This window comes from Capra hircus, chromosome 25 (genome assembly GCF_001704415.2).
Source record: "Capra hircus breed San Clemente chromosome 25, ASM170441v1, whole genome shotgun sequence".
Taxonomy (NCBI): domain Eukaryota; kingdom Metazoa; phylum Chordata; class Mammalia; order Artiodactyla; family Bovidae; genus Capra; species Capra hircus.
In genome coordinates, this window is record NC_030832.1 from 14,366,259 (window position 1) to 14,384,464 (window position 18,206).

The 18,206-nt window shown below is 51.3% G+C and overlaps 1 protein-coding gene across 2 annotated transcripts in view; it reads right to left on the minus strand.

Annotated features, from left to right (window-relative positions):
• ABCC6 (ATP binding cassette subfamily C member 6) overlaps positions 1–18,206 on the minus strand; it is a 65,610-nt gene that overhangs the window by 24,256 nt on the left and 23,148 nt on the right. The window contains exons 10-20 of one of the 2 annotated variants that reach the window (XM_018040950.1): positions 16,200–16,361; positions 11,375–11,467; positions 10,976–11,179; positions 10,258–10,404; positions 9,581–9,668; positions 7,349–7,424; positions 5,286–5,412; positions 4,938–5,114; positions 3,032–3,199; positions 2,417–2,591; positions 87–137 (exon numbers count right to left, since the gene is read on the minus strand). In XM_018040950.1, coding sequence (XP_017896439.1) covers positions 87–137; positions 2,417–2,591; positions 3,032–3,199; positions 4,938–5,114; positions 5,286–5,412; positions 7,349–7,424; positions 9,581–9,668; positions 10,258–10,404; positions 10,976–11,179; positions 11,375–11,467; positions 16,200–16,361 — 1,468 coding nt within the window. The remainder of the gene's footprint in view (positions 1–86; positions 138–2,416; positions 2,592–3,031; positions 3,200–4,937; positions 5,115–5,285; positions 5,413–7,348; positions 7,425–9,580; positions 9,669–10,257; positions 10,405–10,975; positions 11,180–11,374; positions 11,468–16,199; positions 16,362–18,206) is intronic. The other variant, XM_018040951.1, reaches the window with a different exon arrangement.

Genomic DNA, 18,206 nt, shown 5'->3' on the forward strand with positions numbered 1-18,206 from the left:
GAAAACTGGCTGTGAGCCCCAACTCTGTCTTGCAGGGGCAGCAAACAGCATACAGATGGAGGTTCAAACCTGACACTGCCACTTACGAATCAGGTCAACATGGACCAGTTCTTGAACTTCCGGGCTTCCGTTCTCATCTAAAAAACGGAGGTTCCCAGTGTCATACATCAAACTCCTGCGGGCTATCTATTTTACATATGATAATGCATGTGTTTCAAGATGATGCTCTGTGATAACCTGGAGGGTTGGAGTGGGGAGGGAGGTGGGAGGGGGGTTCAGGAGGGAGGGAGGGGACACAAGTATGCCAGTGGCGGATTCATGTGGCTGTATGGCCAAGGCCATCATAATACTGTAATTATCCTCCGGTTAAAATAAATAAATATTTTTTTAATGAAGGTGAGTACAGTACTGAGCTCACAGGTGCTAAGTGGTGATTAAATGAGTTAATGCAGGTGACCTTGGCAGTTCTTTATCATCACTGTGGCTGAACATGGATCACTGACTTTCCTACCAGAACACTGTCAACTTTTCCAGTAAGGATTGTGTTCTCTGGGTAGGTAGAACCCCTAGCTGGCACGCCCAGGGGCCTCTGGCCTCAAGATACCAAGTGACCTCCTTGCTCGGTCCCTGTAGCAGTTACAAGCACAGACTTGGGAGCTGAACACACCCAAGTTCTACTCTTGAGATCTTGGGCAAATTATTTAACTCTCTTTTGGCTGAGCTTCTCCTCGGAAAAGTGGCTGCGATAACTGCACAACAGGATGGACTCACAGAGCACTCTCGTGAGCACGTTGTGGGCCTCTTCCTGCTCCGACCTGGACCCCGCTGCTGAACCCTGGCGGCCCTGTCCCCTTCCTCCTTGGCCACCACGAGGCCATGGGGGCGCTGGATATGCTTGGGATCTGGGGTGGTGGGTCCTGTCCGAGGGCTGGCGGCAGTGGGCGCCCAGAGTCCACAGCTGTGCCCTGAATCTGCTGCCCCAGCACCTGGTCCTGAGGAAGCTCTCGGCCAGGACATACCCTGCAGCATGGGGGATTGAACGCATGGCCCCGGCACCAGGAACCCAGAGTCTTAACCACTGGACTGCCAGGGAAGTCCCACCCAACAATGCTTCTGATAATGCTACGTAACTCAGTAGGATTAATCATGGCATAAATAATAAACTCAGGATGAATCTCCTGCCCCAACACGAACGTCAAACTTTCAAACTGCTGGCAATTCATTGAGCAAGTGCATACCCCCCATCTAGTAACAAAATCAAATAATACCTCTGTGGTACACAGCACCCACAAAAAACACAAAACTTTCTTGTGTGGCTGCCTTGAAGATTTGCATGAATACCTACTTATATATACCTACTTGTTCTGATATAAAATGCTATAATTTACTTACCACTAAGTTACATTTGCCAATCAGAGCTACATTCTTATTGCCTTATTTGGTATATCACAGTACATCTAGGTATTCTAGTCTGTTTTCAGTCACTAAGTCATGTCCAACTCTTTGCAATCCCATGGACTGCAGCCCACCAGGCTCTTCTGTCCATGGAATTTTCCAGGCAAGACAATTGGAGTGGGTTGCCATTTCCTACTCTAGGGGATCTTCCTGATTCAGGGATCCAGCCTGCATCCTCTGTGTTGATAAGCAGATTCTTCACCACTGAGTCATCAGGGAAGCCCTTGTATCATACTTGACCTTCCCTGAGAGCTCAGCAGGTAAAGGATCTGCCTTCAATGCCAGAGACACAGAGGACATGGGTTGGATCCCTGGACTGAGAAGCCTGGTAGGCTCAAGTCCAAAGGGTTCACAAAGAGTCGGACACAACTGAACAACTATGCACGCATGCACTTGACCTTGGCCAAAAGGCTGAGAAGCTAGTCTAGGTATATCATATTTGGGCCTTGTTACTCAAAATGTGGTATATTGACCACAACCATCAAAAGCCTTTGAATCCCAAAATCTTCATGGGGAGAGCTTGGAATGGCATTTTAAATGAGTGTTTCAAGTAAAATTTTGCCTCCAAAAGTCTGTGAACCACCACTGTGATGAAGAGATGTGAGCCTGGCTCATGTAAAGACATATACGCATGAAAGTTGGACTCGTATGCTGCATTTGCTTAAAAAAATGAAAAATAAGGTGAAAAAAGTAACTGCACAGAGCCTCATAGAGGGTTGTGAAGACCAAATAAGACAATGCATGTTTATAGAAGCACTTAGCACAGTCCCTGGCTCATAGAAAGTTCCACTGGCACCAACTGGGGGACGGGTGGCCTCATGGGAGAGCCGTCTGCCTCTGGCCTGGGCCTGAAGGGAGGGTGTGGTCTGAAGGCTCCACTCTGGCCAGTGGGAGCTGTGTAGCCTCCTCTCAGAGGGTGGCAGAAGCCAGGCACAGAGAACCTGCAAAGCCCAGCCAGTACCTCCTTCTCCTCCATCTCCTGGCTGTCTGGCTCCATGCAGAAGGCCCACCAGGGCCCCCTTCCTGTGCAGCAGCTCCTGGAAGGAACCCATCTCTGCAATGGCCCCATCTTCTAGCACCACGATCCAATCAGCCTGGGGCAGGACGTGGAGTGCGTGGGTGACGAGAATCCGAGTCTGGCAGGAAGGGATGGAAGTTACACTCACGCACTTGACCACTGTTCCAGAGCTGGGGGAGGGGGCGGGCAGTGTCCTGGGGCTCAGAGTGGGGAGACCTCCCCTTCTTGTGCTCCTGCCCTGTTTCTTGAAAATAGCATGTCCCAACAGAGAAGGAGCTCCTTCAACCTGTCTTGAAACCAGAAGACACAGTTCACCTGAAGCTGGCCAGTGACCTGATGCAGAGCTGTGGTAGTTTAACCACAGACCCGTAGGCAAGAAATGACTGAAGTTGTGAGCCACTGAGATTTGGGGGCTGTTTGTTACACAGCGTGGTCACAGCAAAAGCTGACCATTACAAAGAGGAAAACTGAATTCCAGGAGGGTGGTGGTGAGCAGATGTTGGTTAGAAATTTCTCTACCTTTGGACTATGGCCTCTGAGACATTTTTCCAAACTTACCGTCCCCTGGAGCAGCCCGTCAGGCCCAATAACCCGGTTGAAAATATGCTGGCCAACATGGGCATCCAGAGCTGCCAAGGGGTCATCCAGCAGGTACACAGCAGCTTTCCTGTAGACAGCCCGGGCCAGGCTCAGCCGCTGCTTCTGGCCCCCAGAGAGATTCATGCCCTGTGGTGACACGGGAGGGACGGGAACCTGGGTCTACACCTGCAGTGCCAGTGTCATGGGGACACGCCTGCTCACCAGAGTGAGCTATGGCTCACAGTGCCCGTCCTCCATAGCCACCTCCAACCGGAAGCACCTGCTCTCAAGACAACATGCCCCCAGCCTCCACCTGCCTGGCTTCTCCCCTTTCCAGCCAAGCTTCCTGCATCTGCCTGTCCCTCCCCTTGAGTCCGGTTTCTATTCCCATTTCTCCACTGATACAGCCTTCCTCATGGACACCAGTCACTCCCCTGTTGCCTGATCCAGTGGGAACTTTCAGTCCTTATTTTCATTCATTCATCATTCCACTCATATTTACTGCATGGCTATTATGTGGGGAGAGCTGATGTTGGGGTGGGGCATGGAACATTCTAGGTCTGCCTCAAAGGGGGATCCAGCAGGATTTGCTGATGGATTAGACATGGGTGTAAGAAAAAGAGAGAATCAAGGAGGACACCAAGGTTTGGGCTCTGAGCTCTGCAAGGATGGAGCTTCCATTATCCAGCATGGGGTGGGTTTCGGGGGAGCAGGGAACGGGAAATCATGTTTGGTTTAGGATGTGACAGAAGTGGAGGGCAGCAGGCACCCCACTCCCTCTGTTTGGCTGCAGGATGCCTTGTCTTTCTCCCCAGTGTTCCTTCTCAGCTGCTCTTTCTGGCTCCTCCAGACCCTTTCCTGGAAACTCTCCTCTTCCTTCCAGGAAACCTTACCCATTTACTTAACTTTATCTCCCATTTTCCCACTCTCAATTCCTTAATCCAAGGGTCAGCAAATGTGTTCTGCAAAGGGCCAGACAGGAACCATTTAAAGGTTTGCAGGGGCTTCCTCGGTGGTCCAGTGGTTAAGAAGCCATCTTGCAATGCAGGGGGATACTGGTTTGATCCCTGGTCTGGGAAGATCCCATATGCTGTGGAGCAACTAAGCCCGTGTCCCACAACTACTGAACCCACATGCTGCAGCTACTGAAGCCCCATGTACCAGAGTTCACACTCTGCAACAAAGAGAAGCCGCCGCAGTGAGAAGCCTGTGTATCCCCATTAGAGCAGGCCCCGCTCTCCGCAGCCAGAGAAAGCCCACGTGCAGCAACGCAGACCCAGTGCAGCTGAAAATAAACAAATAAAGCTTTGCTGCCCCACCCCCACCCTGGTCTCTGTCACAGCTGCTCATCTCTGCCCTGATTGTGCAAGTGCAGCCACGGACCACAGGTAAATGAATATGCGTGGCTGGGTTCCAATAAAACTTTATTTACAAACCCAGCTGGTGGGCTAGATTTGACCTATGGGTCATAGTTTGTCAATCCTGGCCCAACCCATAGCTCTGGATGCACACATCCTGTTTATCAGACATCTCAGCCCAGATTTTTTGGTGAGGTCCTGAGACAGGAAGCAATCTGACCATTGTCACGCAGAGAGGCAGGGCAGGAGCCCGGGTCACTTCATCCCCAGTTGTTAGAGAACCCCCACCCCCCACCCACCAACCCCTGCCATGTCTCCCGGCCTCTTCAGTCTCCATTTTCAACCATTCTCATTAAAGACTGTTTATTGAGCACTTGCTATGTGCCTGGTCCTGAGCTGGGCCCCTTTCTTCCCCTACTTTCTTGCCCACTCTGTCTCCCCTGTATCCTTCCCTCACAGGTCAGGGCAACCAATGGCCCCCAGCCGCCCCGCCTCCCTGGCCCATGAAGGCCCCCCAGGACCCTCACCTGCTCCCCAGTTCGGGTGTGGACCCCTGCAGGGAAGCCATCCACATCTGGCCACAGGGCACAGGCCTCCAGGACCGTCTCCAGCCACGGTGCATCCAGCTCCTGCCCGAAGCACACATTGTCCACCACAGACGTGTTCTGGACCCAGGCCTCCTGGGGCACATAAGCCACCGGACCCTAAAAGACAAACAGGCTGATAGGGACGGGGTTGGGAGCAGTTTTGGAGGAGCGGTGGGAGCTAGGTTCTTGGCAGTGGTGAAAGGCAGAGAAGAGCTTAGCTGTGAGACGGTGAACCGGGAAGAGCAGAGGTGGGGGACAGTCCAGTGAATGGCAGGGGCCTAGCCTCACCTTGATGCTCACGGACCCCTCCACCTTGGACAGCTCCCCGAGGAGGGCAGACAGCAGAGAGGACTTTCCTGCCCCCACGGGACCGACGACAGCAAGCAGGCAGCCCTGGGGCACCGTGAGGTTGATCCTGGCAACACAGAAGGGGCGACGTGTCCCTGAGTAGGACTCAGCCTGAATCTGGGCAGAGTTGGTGAACCCCAGACAACTGGCCTTGGCTCCTGGTGACTCACGGGGGGCCGCTAAGAGGATGTCTGGGGCCTCCCTTCCTCTCCCAACCCCTGTATGGCTATGTGAGCTGCCATCCTGCATGCGACTGTACACGTGCCCACACATGCATGCACATGTGTACACACCTGCACACACACACGGGTCTTGCACACTCACTACACCACACACACATGCTCATGTGTACACAAATGCACACATGCACGCACACAGGTCTGTGCACACTCCCTATACCACATCCACATGTGTATGCACATGGGTCTGGGCACACTACACCACACACACCTGCACATGTGTACACAGATATACACATGTACACAAGGGTCTGTGCACACTCATATCACACATGCATGCACACGTGTACACAATGCTCACATGGGTCTGTGCACACTCACTACACCATACCTCATACACACCTGTACACAGATACATACATGCCAGCATACACAAGGGCACATGTAACTGCCCACATGCACTGTACACACAGACTGCACACCCTCACACAAGTACACATACACACGCACACCATACATGTGCACAGAGACATGCACATGATGTATGCACAATCTATGCACACACAAGTGCATACATAAATGCTCTCATGCACACACATGTGCACACACATGTACACCCATATGTACACATGTACTCACGCAGAGTTTACTGGTTGGGAGGATTTAACTAGCATCTCCTGTGGCCCAGGTCACAGCCTCCTCATAGCTCTCCCTACTGAAGCCCTTGCCCCCTACCCTGTCCAGGCCCTGCAGTCCATCCCCCACACACGGGCCTGAGGGACCTGTTCAAACCCAACTCCCCAGTGGCAGCCCCAGCAGTTCCCGCTCTCCTGGGGTAAAAGGTGAGGTTCCGACAATCCTGAAGGACGCCCAGCATTCCATCACTGCAGCCATGCTGATGTCCTGTTTCTCAAACACACCTGGGGGATCGTGCCCCACAAGTGTCAAGTGGCAAAGTCTAGAGATACTTTCAGTTGTCACACCTGGTGGGGCTGCTCTCGAATCTACTGGGTTGATACTGGGAGTTCTGCTAATCCTGCGACAGGGCACAGGACAGCCCCCACCACACAGAACTCTCAGCCCCACATGTCAGTGATGCCGAGGTGGAGAGTCCTGGGTCCAGGCACACACCTGCCTCAGGACCTTGGCACTTGCTCTTCCCACTGCCTAGAAAGCTCCTGTCCCAAACACGTGCAAGGCTCATTCCTGCCCGTCATCTGACCTCTGTTTAAATGCCAGGCCTTCCCTCACTGCACGTACCCCTCCCTTGACATCACTCTGCCCCCTCACCCTGACTTCTCATTTGTGCCCGCTGCCCCACCCCCACCCCACCCCACCCCCTGCCATCAGAACGTCAGCCCCAAGAGCACAGGGCCCTTGTCTGTTTTCTTCACTCTATTCCCAGTTCCTAGAACAGGGCCTGGCACATAGCAAGTGCTTGATAAACACCATGAAATGAGTGGATGACAAGCAACACAGATACAGTCCAGGGTGTTTCCTCTCCCTTCACAGGGAGCTTTGCAGTTGGCTGGGGTTTTCTGCCACAGAGACCCAGCCAAAGAGCTGGGGGCTGGAGGAGACAATGGCCAGTCCGATATAGCAGGGACAGAAGTCACCACGGCTTACCGGACCCTGGGGCTCCTCTTGGCCAGGCCTCCGTCAACATCAGCATGACCAGCCTGGGGACCAGGGGGGCGTCTCCTCCCTGATGGGCAAGGCTCAGAAACCCTGTTCCCCGTCCATCTATGGGAACTCTCGCTTTCCCGTCCTCCCCCACCTCGCCAACATCCAAGGGAAGGCTGTTCCCAGGGCCACCACCTGTACCTGTGCAGGCAGGGAGCGCTTTCCTGGGACCAGGTGAAGGTGCCTTCCTGTATGCTGATGCAGTCCTCCCCAGCAGCTACAAGGCATACAGGCCCGTTACACAAGATGCTCCCGGCTTGCCCCTCCCCCAGGACTCCCACGGGCCGCAGGAAATCTCCCCCACTAAACAAATGGTTCCTCCACGCACTGGCTCGTGTGACCCTGTGGTGGTCACATTCTCTCCCTGTCGGATGGTTACATAACTCGGTGGTTGGCAAACCACAGCCTAGGGGCCAGACCCTGTCTGCTGCCTATTTTTATAAAGTTTTACTGGAACACAGCCAGGCCCATTCATTTATGTATTCCTGGGGTTGCTTTCACACTAGAAAGGCAGAGGTGTGCAGTTACAACAGAGAAAAAAGGACTTGGAAAGCTTAGTGAAAGTCATTCAGTCGTGTCCGACTCTTTGCAACCCCACAGACTGTACAGTCCATGGGATTCTCCAGGCCAGAATACTGGAGTGGGTAGCCTATTCCTTAAAACAAGTACAATTGGGTCCTTCACAGAAAAGGTTAGAGGGCAGCTGATACAATTTATCACCTGATCCTGGACCCTGGAGATAGAGTGTTATTAATTTCATTGGGGCCACTGATGTAACCAGGGACATATAGTCTCCCCATGTCCCTGGGTCTCAGATATTTTATCTATGTAATAAGGGAAACACCAGATTAGTGGTTTCAGACCCTGAATTCACATTTAGAATCATCTGGAAAGATTTTTTTAAAAAAAACACAAAGCTCTCCAAGGTTCAGCTCAAACCAATAAAGGAGACTCTGCTTGAGGGTGAGGCCTGAGAATCCTACATTTAATAAGCAGTCAACACCCACTGGACTGGATGGTCTCTAGGGGCGGGTTTTAGACACACTGTAGGATGCCCAGTTATATCTGAATTTCAGATAAACCATGAGCACTTTTTCAGGATAATTTTGCCCCACATGTTGCATGGGAGATACTTATGCTTAAAAATCCAAATTTCTTAATACGTGAAATTCAGATTTAACTGGGAGTCCTGTGTTTTTGTGAATTTGGCTACCCTGCTCCAGGGGCTTGTTCTTTCTTAACAGTCTGAGGTGTGGGGGTACGACTTCACTTCCATCTGTAAAGTGGGTGGGTCATGGGAGCACCTACCCTGTGGTGCCATGGTGAGGTTCGAGGGGGTCATCACTAAGTAAAGCACTTCCAAAGTGCTGGCTCATGCTAAATGCTTGGTCATTGCCAGCTGTTGGTGTTTGTGTTAACCTCACTGTTACACACCTTCACGGGAAGAGCAAAGACTGGGGTGGGGGCAGGGGGTGTGGTGAGGCTCCGGTCATAGGCGGGTGGCAAGGGTGTCAGAGTCATGACTTAAATAACACTCAGGGGTTCTGGTCCAGGGTCCACGGGGCCTCCTGCCAGGATTCAGGCATGACATCTCAGACCCCAGGCTAGTTATGGGGCAGCTCCCGAGAGTCGGGGGCCTGCTCTCTCTTGGTGGCCCTCAGGACAGTCCTGGTGGAGGTGGGTTGCCACAGTGGGGAGCAGAGGCCAGGAGTGGGGTTGTTACTGCCTGGGCCACAAAGCTGGCAAGGCAATCCTGGGATTCCAAGCCAGCATCCACTTCCAAACACCTGAATCACACCAATTTGCCTAAACATGGCTGTGCCCTGCTGAAAATGTGCCAGAGCCATGAGGAGCCTCAGAAACACCAATCTGGGGTTATTTAGAGGTCTCTTTGCTGACATAAGTTTTATTGGATTATTGGATTTTTACCAATAATAATTCTAACTAAAATACATTGGATGCTGATTTGCTTCAGAGCCCTGCTCTAACTGCGAGGCTTCAGAGGACCCATTCAACCCTCACAACAATCCTGTGCAGAGGTGCTGTGACGATCACCATGTCCATTTTGCAGATGGGAACACTGAAGCTCGGGCAGATTAATAACTAGTCAAGGTCGCCCATTCTGGGGTCTGTGCTGGAGCCAGAATTTGGATTCGGATGATTTCTAGGTAGGCAGCTTGACGCTTCCTTAGTCACAAGGGGAGGATTCATACACAGTGCCTGTTCCAAGTAACACAGCCTACAGCATGGTCTACACACGCAGTCCCGTTGCTGGCAGCCCCCAGCTGGGGTCCTGGCATTCCACCAGTGGGAAGGGGGGCCCTGCTGGCTCTCTCGTCTCTCCCACCCCCTCCTGCTGAACTCAGCTCTCACCGCATCTGGAGGGACTCCAGTCCACAGCCCCAGGGTCAGTTTCTTCCAGGGACAGGAAGGCAGCTAGGCGGTCAAAGGACACCCGGGCCTGGAGAAACCAAAGCCTTAGGTCAGCCACAAAGGAACTCAGACTTTGGGTGTCGGGTGCCTCAGGATAGTGGGAAAGCTTCCTGCCTACCAAGCCCTACGCATTTACAAGGCAACAGCTGTACAAGCTTTTCAGGTCGTGGACAATGAAGCGCATGAGGTTGGCACAGTGCTGGTGGTGACCTCTCACCTCCTTGCTTCCATCACCCGGAACGATTACAAACTCTGTCCACCTCGGGGTGTCTCTACCCCCGGCCGCAAGCCCATCTTCCGGGATGAAAGAATAAATAGGAATGTCTCAGCTGGAGCAGTTTCCTCATTTTCATCACACACAAGGAGGCACAGTGTGAGTAGAGACAGTAAAGGAAGAGAAATGAAATGAGATCCCTTTGTATTAATGTAAAAAAGGGACCAGAATGAATCCTCGCAGATGGATTTGCTAGAAAGGTGATGCTGCCTATTTTGAGGATGTCTGCTGGCTTCTTCCCACTGTTCCCTGTGAGCTCCTGTCTATTTCCCTGCTTTGTTTCATCATTTTAGCCCAGCCTGCAAAGTTCCTCTCGGACAGCCTCCCCTCCCCGCAGCCTCACCTGGACGACGGAGTGGATGGAGAAGGGCAGGAAAGCCTGGGCCTTGTTGAGGATGTTGAGAACCGTGAGGGTCACGAAGGCTTTCTCGGCATCCATGGCATTCTCCTCGGCCACCAGAGTATGCACAGCAAACACAACCAGTGCCACCTGGGTGAGACACAGGTGGTGACAATGAGCTGCTAACTGTGGCCAGGGAAGGCAGGCTAGCTGCAGTGTCTCCAGGGGCCAAATGGCCACACCTGCCATGTTGGAATGGCTTCTCTTCCACCCAGATTGTCCCCCAGATTCTGCTACTGATGGAGGGAGTTGTGTGCATGTGGCCCCCACTCTTAGTATCAGAAACTCTTAGTTCCAGGCATTGGACGATGATGCATTTTTCCATCTTGTTAGCATTTTCGTGGTTCTAGACAACAGTGGGATTTATGACTCTAGACTCTGGGAAGATGACTCAAGTTGCAGGTATCAGCCACCACGGAGCGCTCTGGGTCCTGGTGGCACTTGTGGTTCTAAATGTCACTGGGTGGGGGGTTCATTTCCAGGGGTTGGTGGTGTTATGTGTCCGGGTGTTGTTGATACGATGGTCATGCTAGGTGATGGTCAATCTGTGACGGTCACTCGGTGTGATGGGACCCCATGAGCCTATATGGGGAGCCCTCATCCCACACCCCCAGCACTCCACCCCAGTCCTTGCTCTGCAAGGGGACCAGAGTGACATCACCAGAAACGTGGACACTTGGAAGGACACCAGAGACACGGAGAAGAGGAGGCTGGAGGTCTTCAAGGCACCCAGCTCCTGGGCCCGGATGTGCAGGACTCTGTCCAGAAAGGCTCCCTCCCAGCCATGGTACTTGACCGTCCGCACGTTCCTGAGGATGCAGCTGGTGAGCCGCGCCCGACAGTCCTTCTGCCTCATTTGCTCCTCCTGGGACCAGAGGGAAGAAGAGAGGAGAGGATAGGAAGTCTGGAATAGGATAGGAAGTTCCTTTTCTGCAACCGCCACAAGCCCCCACCCCTACCCTGCACCTGCCTCCTCCCCCCTGCACCAGCGTGGGTCCTGAGACCTGCAGGCTTGCCACCCACTTCAGGCCTGGAGCGTCCCTTCTTCCAAATGCCAAACCTGATGGTGGTTCCTCTTCTTGGTGATGAAGAAATTCAGAGGGAGGAGGCTCACGAAGACAGCAATGGCGGTGAGGGCAGATGGTCCTAGAAGCTGGATAAAGAGGGGGCCAGATGTCATGAGATGCCTCCAGGAGCCTAGCTGTCAATACGGGGCTGGCTGGAGCGGGGGAGTGGTTGTGATGCTCATACTCGGGTCCCAAGCAGTGAGGTGTCAGAGAGTCCAATGAGAGGAGCCACCAGGCCATAGAGACTGGGACTCCTGGGCTCCTTAGAAGGGGACACGTGGAAGATGGAGCCCACCTGTGTTTGGTCGGGGAGGGAAAAATGATGAACCTCACGTGATGGAGGGGGCGGTCATAGTCATGACAGGACATGCATCCAGATGGAGGGTTGGGCCTGGCTACAATGGTGAAAACAGACTCTGGAGGGGGATCTGGGTTCCAATCCTGAATTTACGCCACACTTTGGTGTGGCCCTGGGCAAGTGAGAGCTGGACCCATAAAGAAGGCTGAGCGCCAAATAACTGATGCTTTTGAACTGTGGTGTTGGAAAAGACTCCTCTTGAGAGTCCCTTGGACTGCAAAGAGATCAAACCAGTCAATCCTAAAGGAAATCAATCCTGAATATTTATTGGAAGGACTGTTGCTGAAGCTCCAATACTTGGGCCACGTGAGGCAGAGTTGACTCATTAGAAAAGGACCCGATGCTGGGAAAGATTGAAGGCAGGAGGAGAAGGGAACACAGAGGATGAGATGGTTGGATGGCATCACCGACTCGATGGACATAGTCTGAGCAAGCTTCGGGAGTTGGTGATGGACAGGGAAGCCTGGCGTGTAGCAGTCCATGGGGTCACAGAGTCAGATATGACTGAGTGACTGAACAGCAACACCTGGGCAAGATACTATCCCTCCCTAAGCTGCCATTTCCTCATATTAGAGGGGAATGGAGCTGTTTCCACCACCTGTAGCAAGTGCTGCTGTTGTACAATCATTAGCTGAATCTTCAATTCACCCCCTGCAAGGGTTGCCAGACTTAGCAAATAAATATATTTTACTGCAGGCCCAGTTAAATCTGAATTTCAGATGAGGAGCAAATAAGTTTTTAGTGTAAATATATCCCATGTCATGTCTGGGATAGACTTATAATAAGACATACTTCTGTTGATCTGAAATTCACCTTCAGTTGGACGTCCTGTATTTTCTCTGGTAGCCCTGCCCCCACCAGCTTTGTGACTGGGGACAGGTCTCTTCCCTCACTCTTTGGTTTGTCTCTCCGGAAAATGTGAAAGTGGCCAAGAGGATAAATGATTTTTGTGTGGCTGAAACAGTAAAATGAAACAGCTGGCCCATCTGTTTCATTTATGCAGCAATATCGCCACCCAGGGGTCACATGGAGAGGCTCCCAGAAGGCAAACACCTGCCAGAGCTGGGAGAATACTCAAAGGACTGTGAACAGAAGGTTAAATAAGCTCTCTCTGGCAAAAAATGCTATAAACGCTAACCCCAATGCCCACCTCTCCCCCTTTACCAGGGTCTCCTGGTGACTTTCTAAAGTTAGGGATCGTCTGCCAAGAGGCAGACAAAAGTGATGGGTGGTGTCATCTGCAGATTCACTGGGGTCACTGGTCAGTCTGCTTCACTGCTGTGTATTTTACCCTGTGTCCTTCCTCCCTTTCTCTCCAATAATAACAGCTAACATCTATTTACCTGCGGAGGACTCACTATGTGTGCTGGTCCTAGACTGCAAGGTGGCAAGTCAAAAAGCATCCAGGCTCTTATGGGGGGATGGGGGTGGAAGCAGCAGCAGCGGTACAATAATGATGATAACACAGCTGGTATTCTGGAACATTCCACACTCACTCACAGTCAATAAGCCGTTGATACACCCACCCAGGGGCCCGTAAAACCCGGCATGCAGGCCAGATTCCTCCACCTGTTTATGTGCAGACCTCAAGCTGTACAAAATGATCCATAGGTTTTCCACTACCAGACGACTGATAATGAAAATCAAATGAAGATTCTATAACACGTGGAAATTATGTGAAATTCAAACTTCAGTGTCCATATGTGATTTTATTGGAAGCCCACCAGGCCTGTTTGAGTAGTATGGTCTGTAGCCGCTTGTGCACTAGAAGGGCAGAGTTGAACAGTTTTAAGAGAGACCCTGCTGCTCCCAGAATGTCATACCCTAAGAAAACCACAATTCAAAAAGACACAGGTACCCCCATGCTCACTGCAGCATTGTTTACAATAGCCAGAACATGGAAGCCACCTAGACACCCATTGACAGATGAATGGATAAAGAAGATGTGGAACCTGTACACAATGGGATATTACTCAGCCATAAAAAGGAACACATCTGCGTCAGTTCTGGTGAGGTGAATGAACCTAGAGCCTGTTATACAGAGCGAAGTCAAGTCAGAAAGAGAAAAAACAAATATTGCATATTCATGCACATATATGGAGTCTAGGAAAATGGTACTAAGAAATCTATCTGCTGGGAAGGAATGGGGATGCAGATGTAGAGAACAGACTTGTAGACACAGCGGGGAAAGGACAAGGTGGCACGAATTGAGAGAGGAGCGCTGACACATATATACTGCTGCTGCTAAGTCGCTTCAGTCGTGTCCGACCCTGTGCGACCCCAGAGACGGCAGCCCACTAGGCTCCTCTGTCCCTGGGATTCTCCAGGCAAGAACACTGGAGTGGGTTGTCATTTCCTTCTCCAATGCATGAAAGTGAAAAGTCAAAGTCAAGTCGCTCAGTCGTGCCCAACTCTTAGCGACCCCATGGACTGCAGCCCACCAGGCTCCTCTGTCCTTGGGATTTCCCAGGCAAGAGTCCTGGAGTGGGGTGCCGACATATACACACTACCATGTGTAAAACAGCCAGCTAGTGGGAAGCTGCTGCATATCACAGGGAGCCCAGCCTGGCGCTCTGATAACCTAGAGGGGTGGGGAGGGGGTGGGAGGGAGGCTCAAGAGGGAGGGGATATAAATATATAGACAGGTAGATAGTCGTAGTCATGACTGATTTGACTTATACAGCAGAAACCAACATAACACTGTACAGCAATTATCCTCCAAATACAAAAATTTTTTTTAAAAAAAGAAAAAAATATATCTGACCTGGTGCTCTACAGAAATGTTTGTGAGCCTGACACCCACACCTGGAGCAGAGCAGAAGATCTTTAAAGTGCTCCACCCCCATGTGTAATCAACAAGACAAACACTTATAGGGTACCCCTGGGTCTCGCTGTCTATGCACTCAATGAATTCCGTAACTCAAGGGCAGAGGCCCTTTCTCTAATTCCATATGCAGGGTATGATGTTGGAGGCAGTAGGGTCTCTCTTGGAAAAGTTACTGATTATTTTGTAGAGCTTGAGGTCCGCACATAAGCAGGTGGAGGAATCTGGCCTGCATGCCGGGTTTCACGGGCCCTTGGGTGGGTGTATTGGTGGCTAAATAGCTGTGAATGCGTGGAATGTTCCAGAATACCAGTTACGTGTTATCATCATTATTGTACCTCGGCTGCCGCTTCCATCCCCACTCCACCCCCATAAAAGCTTGTAGCCTGGATGCTTTTCGACTTGCCACCCTGCAGTTCAGGACCCAGCACACACAGCGGGTGCTCAGCAAGTACACAGATGTGAACTATTGTTATTGGAGAGAAAGACAGGAAGGACATGGGGGAAAATGCAGGGCAGTGAAGCCGGCTGACCAACGACCCCAGTGAATCTGCAGATGACACCACCCATCACTTTGCCTCTTGGCAGACGGTCCCTAACATCAGAAAGTCACCAGGAGACCCTGGTAAAGGGGGAGGGTGGGCATTGGGGTTAGCATTTGTAGCATTTTTGCCAGAGAGAGTTTATATGTCTTTATTACTTTGCAGATGAGGAAATTAGGCACAGAGGGGCTGGTTATGGGGAAGTTTCACAACTAGCAAGGGATAAAAGTAGGGTATGAGCTCACTACAAGGTCTGTGATTTTAATTAAAAATTTTAAAAGAAGGGAATTCCCTGGTGGTCCAGTGGCTGGGACTTCAAGCTTTCACTGCCAAGGGTGTAGGTACAGCCCTGGTTAGGGAAATATGATCTCACAAGCTGCGTGGGCAACCAAAAACAGGTCCTACATCACAAAACAGATGTAAGGGAGTCAGAATTAAGTTCTGATTCTGCTCCCCCCCACCCCAGCCCCCAGTGACTACTTTATGTGTTTTGAAAACTAAGTAGTAAATTCCTGCCCCTAAATTTTCTTTCTGTTTCATTTTTGTTCGTGGTAGGGGTGGTGGTGCTGCCCCAGAGTTACTGATAGCTTCAAAACGTGCCCAACCAGCCTACTTGGTATCCTGATGCATGCGCGTGTGCATACGCGCATGCTAAGTCACTTCAGTTGTGTCTGATTCTTTGTGACCCTGTGGACCGTAACCCGCCAGGCTCCTCTGTCCATGGGATTCTCCAGGCAAGAACACTGGAGTGGGTGCCATTTCCTTCTCGAGGGGACTTTTCTGACACAGGGAGCGGCCCCATGTTTCTCATGCCTCCTGCACTGGCAGACAGGTTCTTTACCACTAGCGCCACCGGGAAGCCCCGATATCACACCCCCAAAGTGCCCATGTCGTCACCACCATCATCATCATGTGACAGACGGGGCAACCGAGGCCCAGACAGGTGAGCCTCCTGCCCAGGGTAAAGTGAAGGCCGCCCTGGCCTGAGACTTTGGCCACAACAGCAGCCCACGGGGTGCGGAAAAAGACAGGATTAAAGGGGATGAGGAGGAGGAGGGTTCCGCTCAAATCCTGCTCCCCCTGCCCCAGCACACCTGCCAGAGGTAGACAAAGCACACGACGATCCAGATAAGCGGCAGCCACAGCCCGTTGAGGTAGGTGACGCTCTCGGTCAGCCGCTGCACGTCCACAGACACCAGGTTGACCACGTCCCCCACTGCACTGGACTTTCTGGAGCTGCTGGACAGAGCCAGGACCTGGGAGGGGCGGGCAGATGGAGACCTGAGTCGGAGGGATGTGGGGGAGGCCGACGGCCACCCGGCAGGCTGGGCTCTAAGTTATGCTGCCCCTGCTGGCTGAGGCAGGTTTCTTTACCATCTAGGCCTCAGTTTACTCATCTGTAAAGTGGGCTGATAAAATCTCTTAAGCCCTACTCCCAGGACCACTGTAAGAATCCAGGGAGATGACAAAAATGAAAATACTGTGATTTCCCTGAAGTACTGGAAACAATAACAATAACACAGTACATCAAAACCTTGGATTTATGATACTGGTAGCCATCTGCCGGGCGTGCTGTCCTAGCTGTGCTGTTCTCTGCCCAGTCGGTCAGGCTCAGTCGTGTCTCACTCTTTTGTGACCCTATGGAATGTAGTCCTATGTAGCACTATGGAATGTAGTCCACCATGCTCCTCTGTCCGTGGGATTTTTCAGGCAAGGATATTCAAGTGGGTTGTCATTTCCTTCTCCAGGGGATCTTCCTGACCCATGGATTGAACTCACACCTCCTGCATCGACAGGTGGATTCTTTACCACTGAGCCACCAGAGAAGCCTGATTGCAAAAATATACAGTGTTTTATCCACAGTGTTTTAAATTAAACGACACATACTGTGCCTGTTCCATACAGCTGTCTGTTGTGTCCCATCATGGAAAAAATGATGAGAATGTTCATTTATTTAGCACAGTGCCTAGGACATAGGGTTTCCCAGGTGGTGCAGGGGTAAAGAATCCACCTGCCACTGGAGGAGACCCAAGAGATGCAGGTTCAATCCCTGGGTCAGGAAGATCCCCTGGAGGAGGAAATGACAACCCACTCCAGTATTCTTGCCCGGAGAATCCCATGGACCCAGGAACCAGGCGGGCTACAGTCCATGCGGTCACAACTGAGTTGGACATGACTTAGCAAGTAAACAACAATTTTTGTATCACTTTGGGGGAAAAAAATCAATGCCAACCATTCAATAAATTAAAACATCTTGATTAAAAGAGGAAAGAAAAAGTGAAACTAGAATCAATGAGATGGATAATTATTAATCTCATTTCACAGACAAGGAAACTGAGGCACAGAGAAATTGACCAACTTGCCCAGAACCAGAGGGTTTGGATTGGAATCCAGGATAACAGAGGCTAGACAGAGTGTTAGACTGATCCCCCCAGGCATTCAACGTGCCTTGTAGATACTAACCTGGTTTTCTAACAGCCACAAATTTGCCCTGATTCTGGGGTCACAGTGGACCCCTTCCAGCCTGTTGAATACTACATCCTACTTGCAATCCTCTCTGCTGGGTGTGTCAGGGAAGAAGTGAGGGGGTGAAATGATGGGCTGGAAATAAACAAGTACAGAAATTCTCCAAAAAAATCTTCCAGTCTTTACTGAGCACCTGCTCTGGGCCTCACACTGGGCTCTATGGTCAACAGAGGCGAGGTGCTTGGTCTCCTGGGAGTGGAGTTTGAGCTGGGGAGCAAAATTAAAGATGTACACAGTTCACCGTTTAATAGTAATTATGATGAGTGTCATGAAGTGTTTTAAAATATAGGTTTTATTATTATTCAAGTATGGCAAGCCCACAGACCAGAGAAGACTGATATTGACAAGAAGGTTTATTACACTCAACAATCTCAAAAGAAAGGGGTATTCCACGCTATGGGAGGGGGGCACTTGGGGAAACACTGGGGTGGGGCAGGGTGGGATGAACCATAGGCAAGAGCTTGCTGAGGTTTCAATGGGAAAGTCAGACAGGGTCGGCAAGTTTAGGATCGGCTAGTTTGAGTAATTCCATCTGCTCTGGGCATAGGAACTGGGCCTCATTGTCTGATACCTGG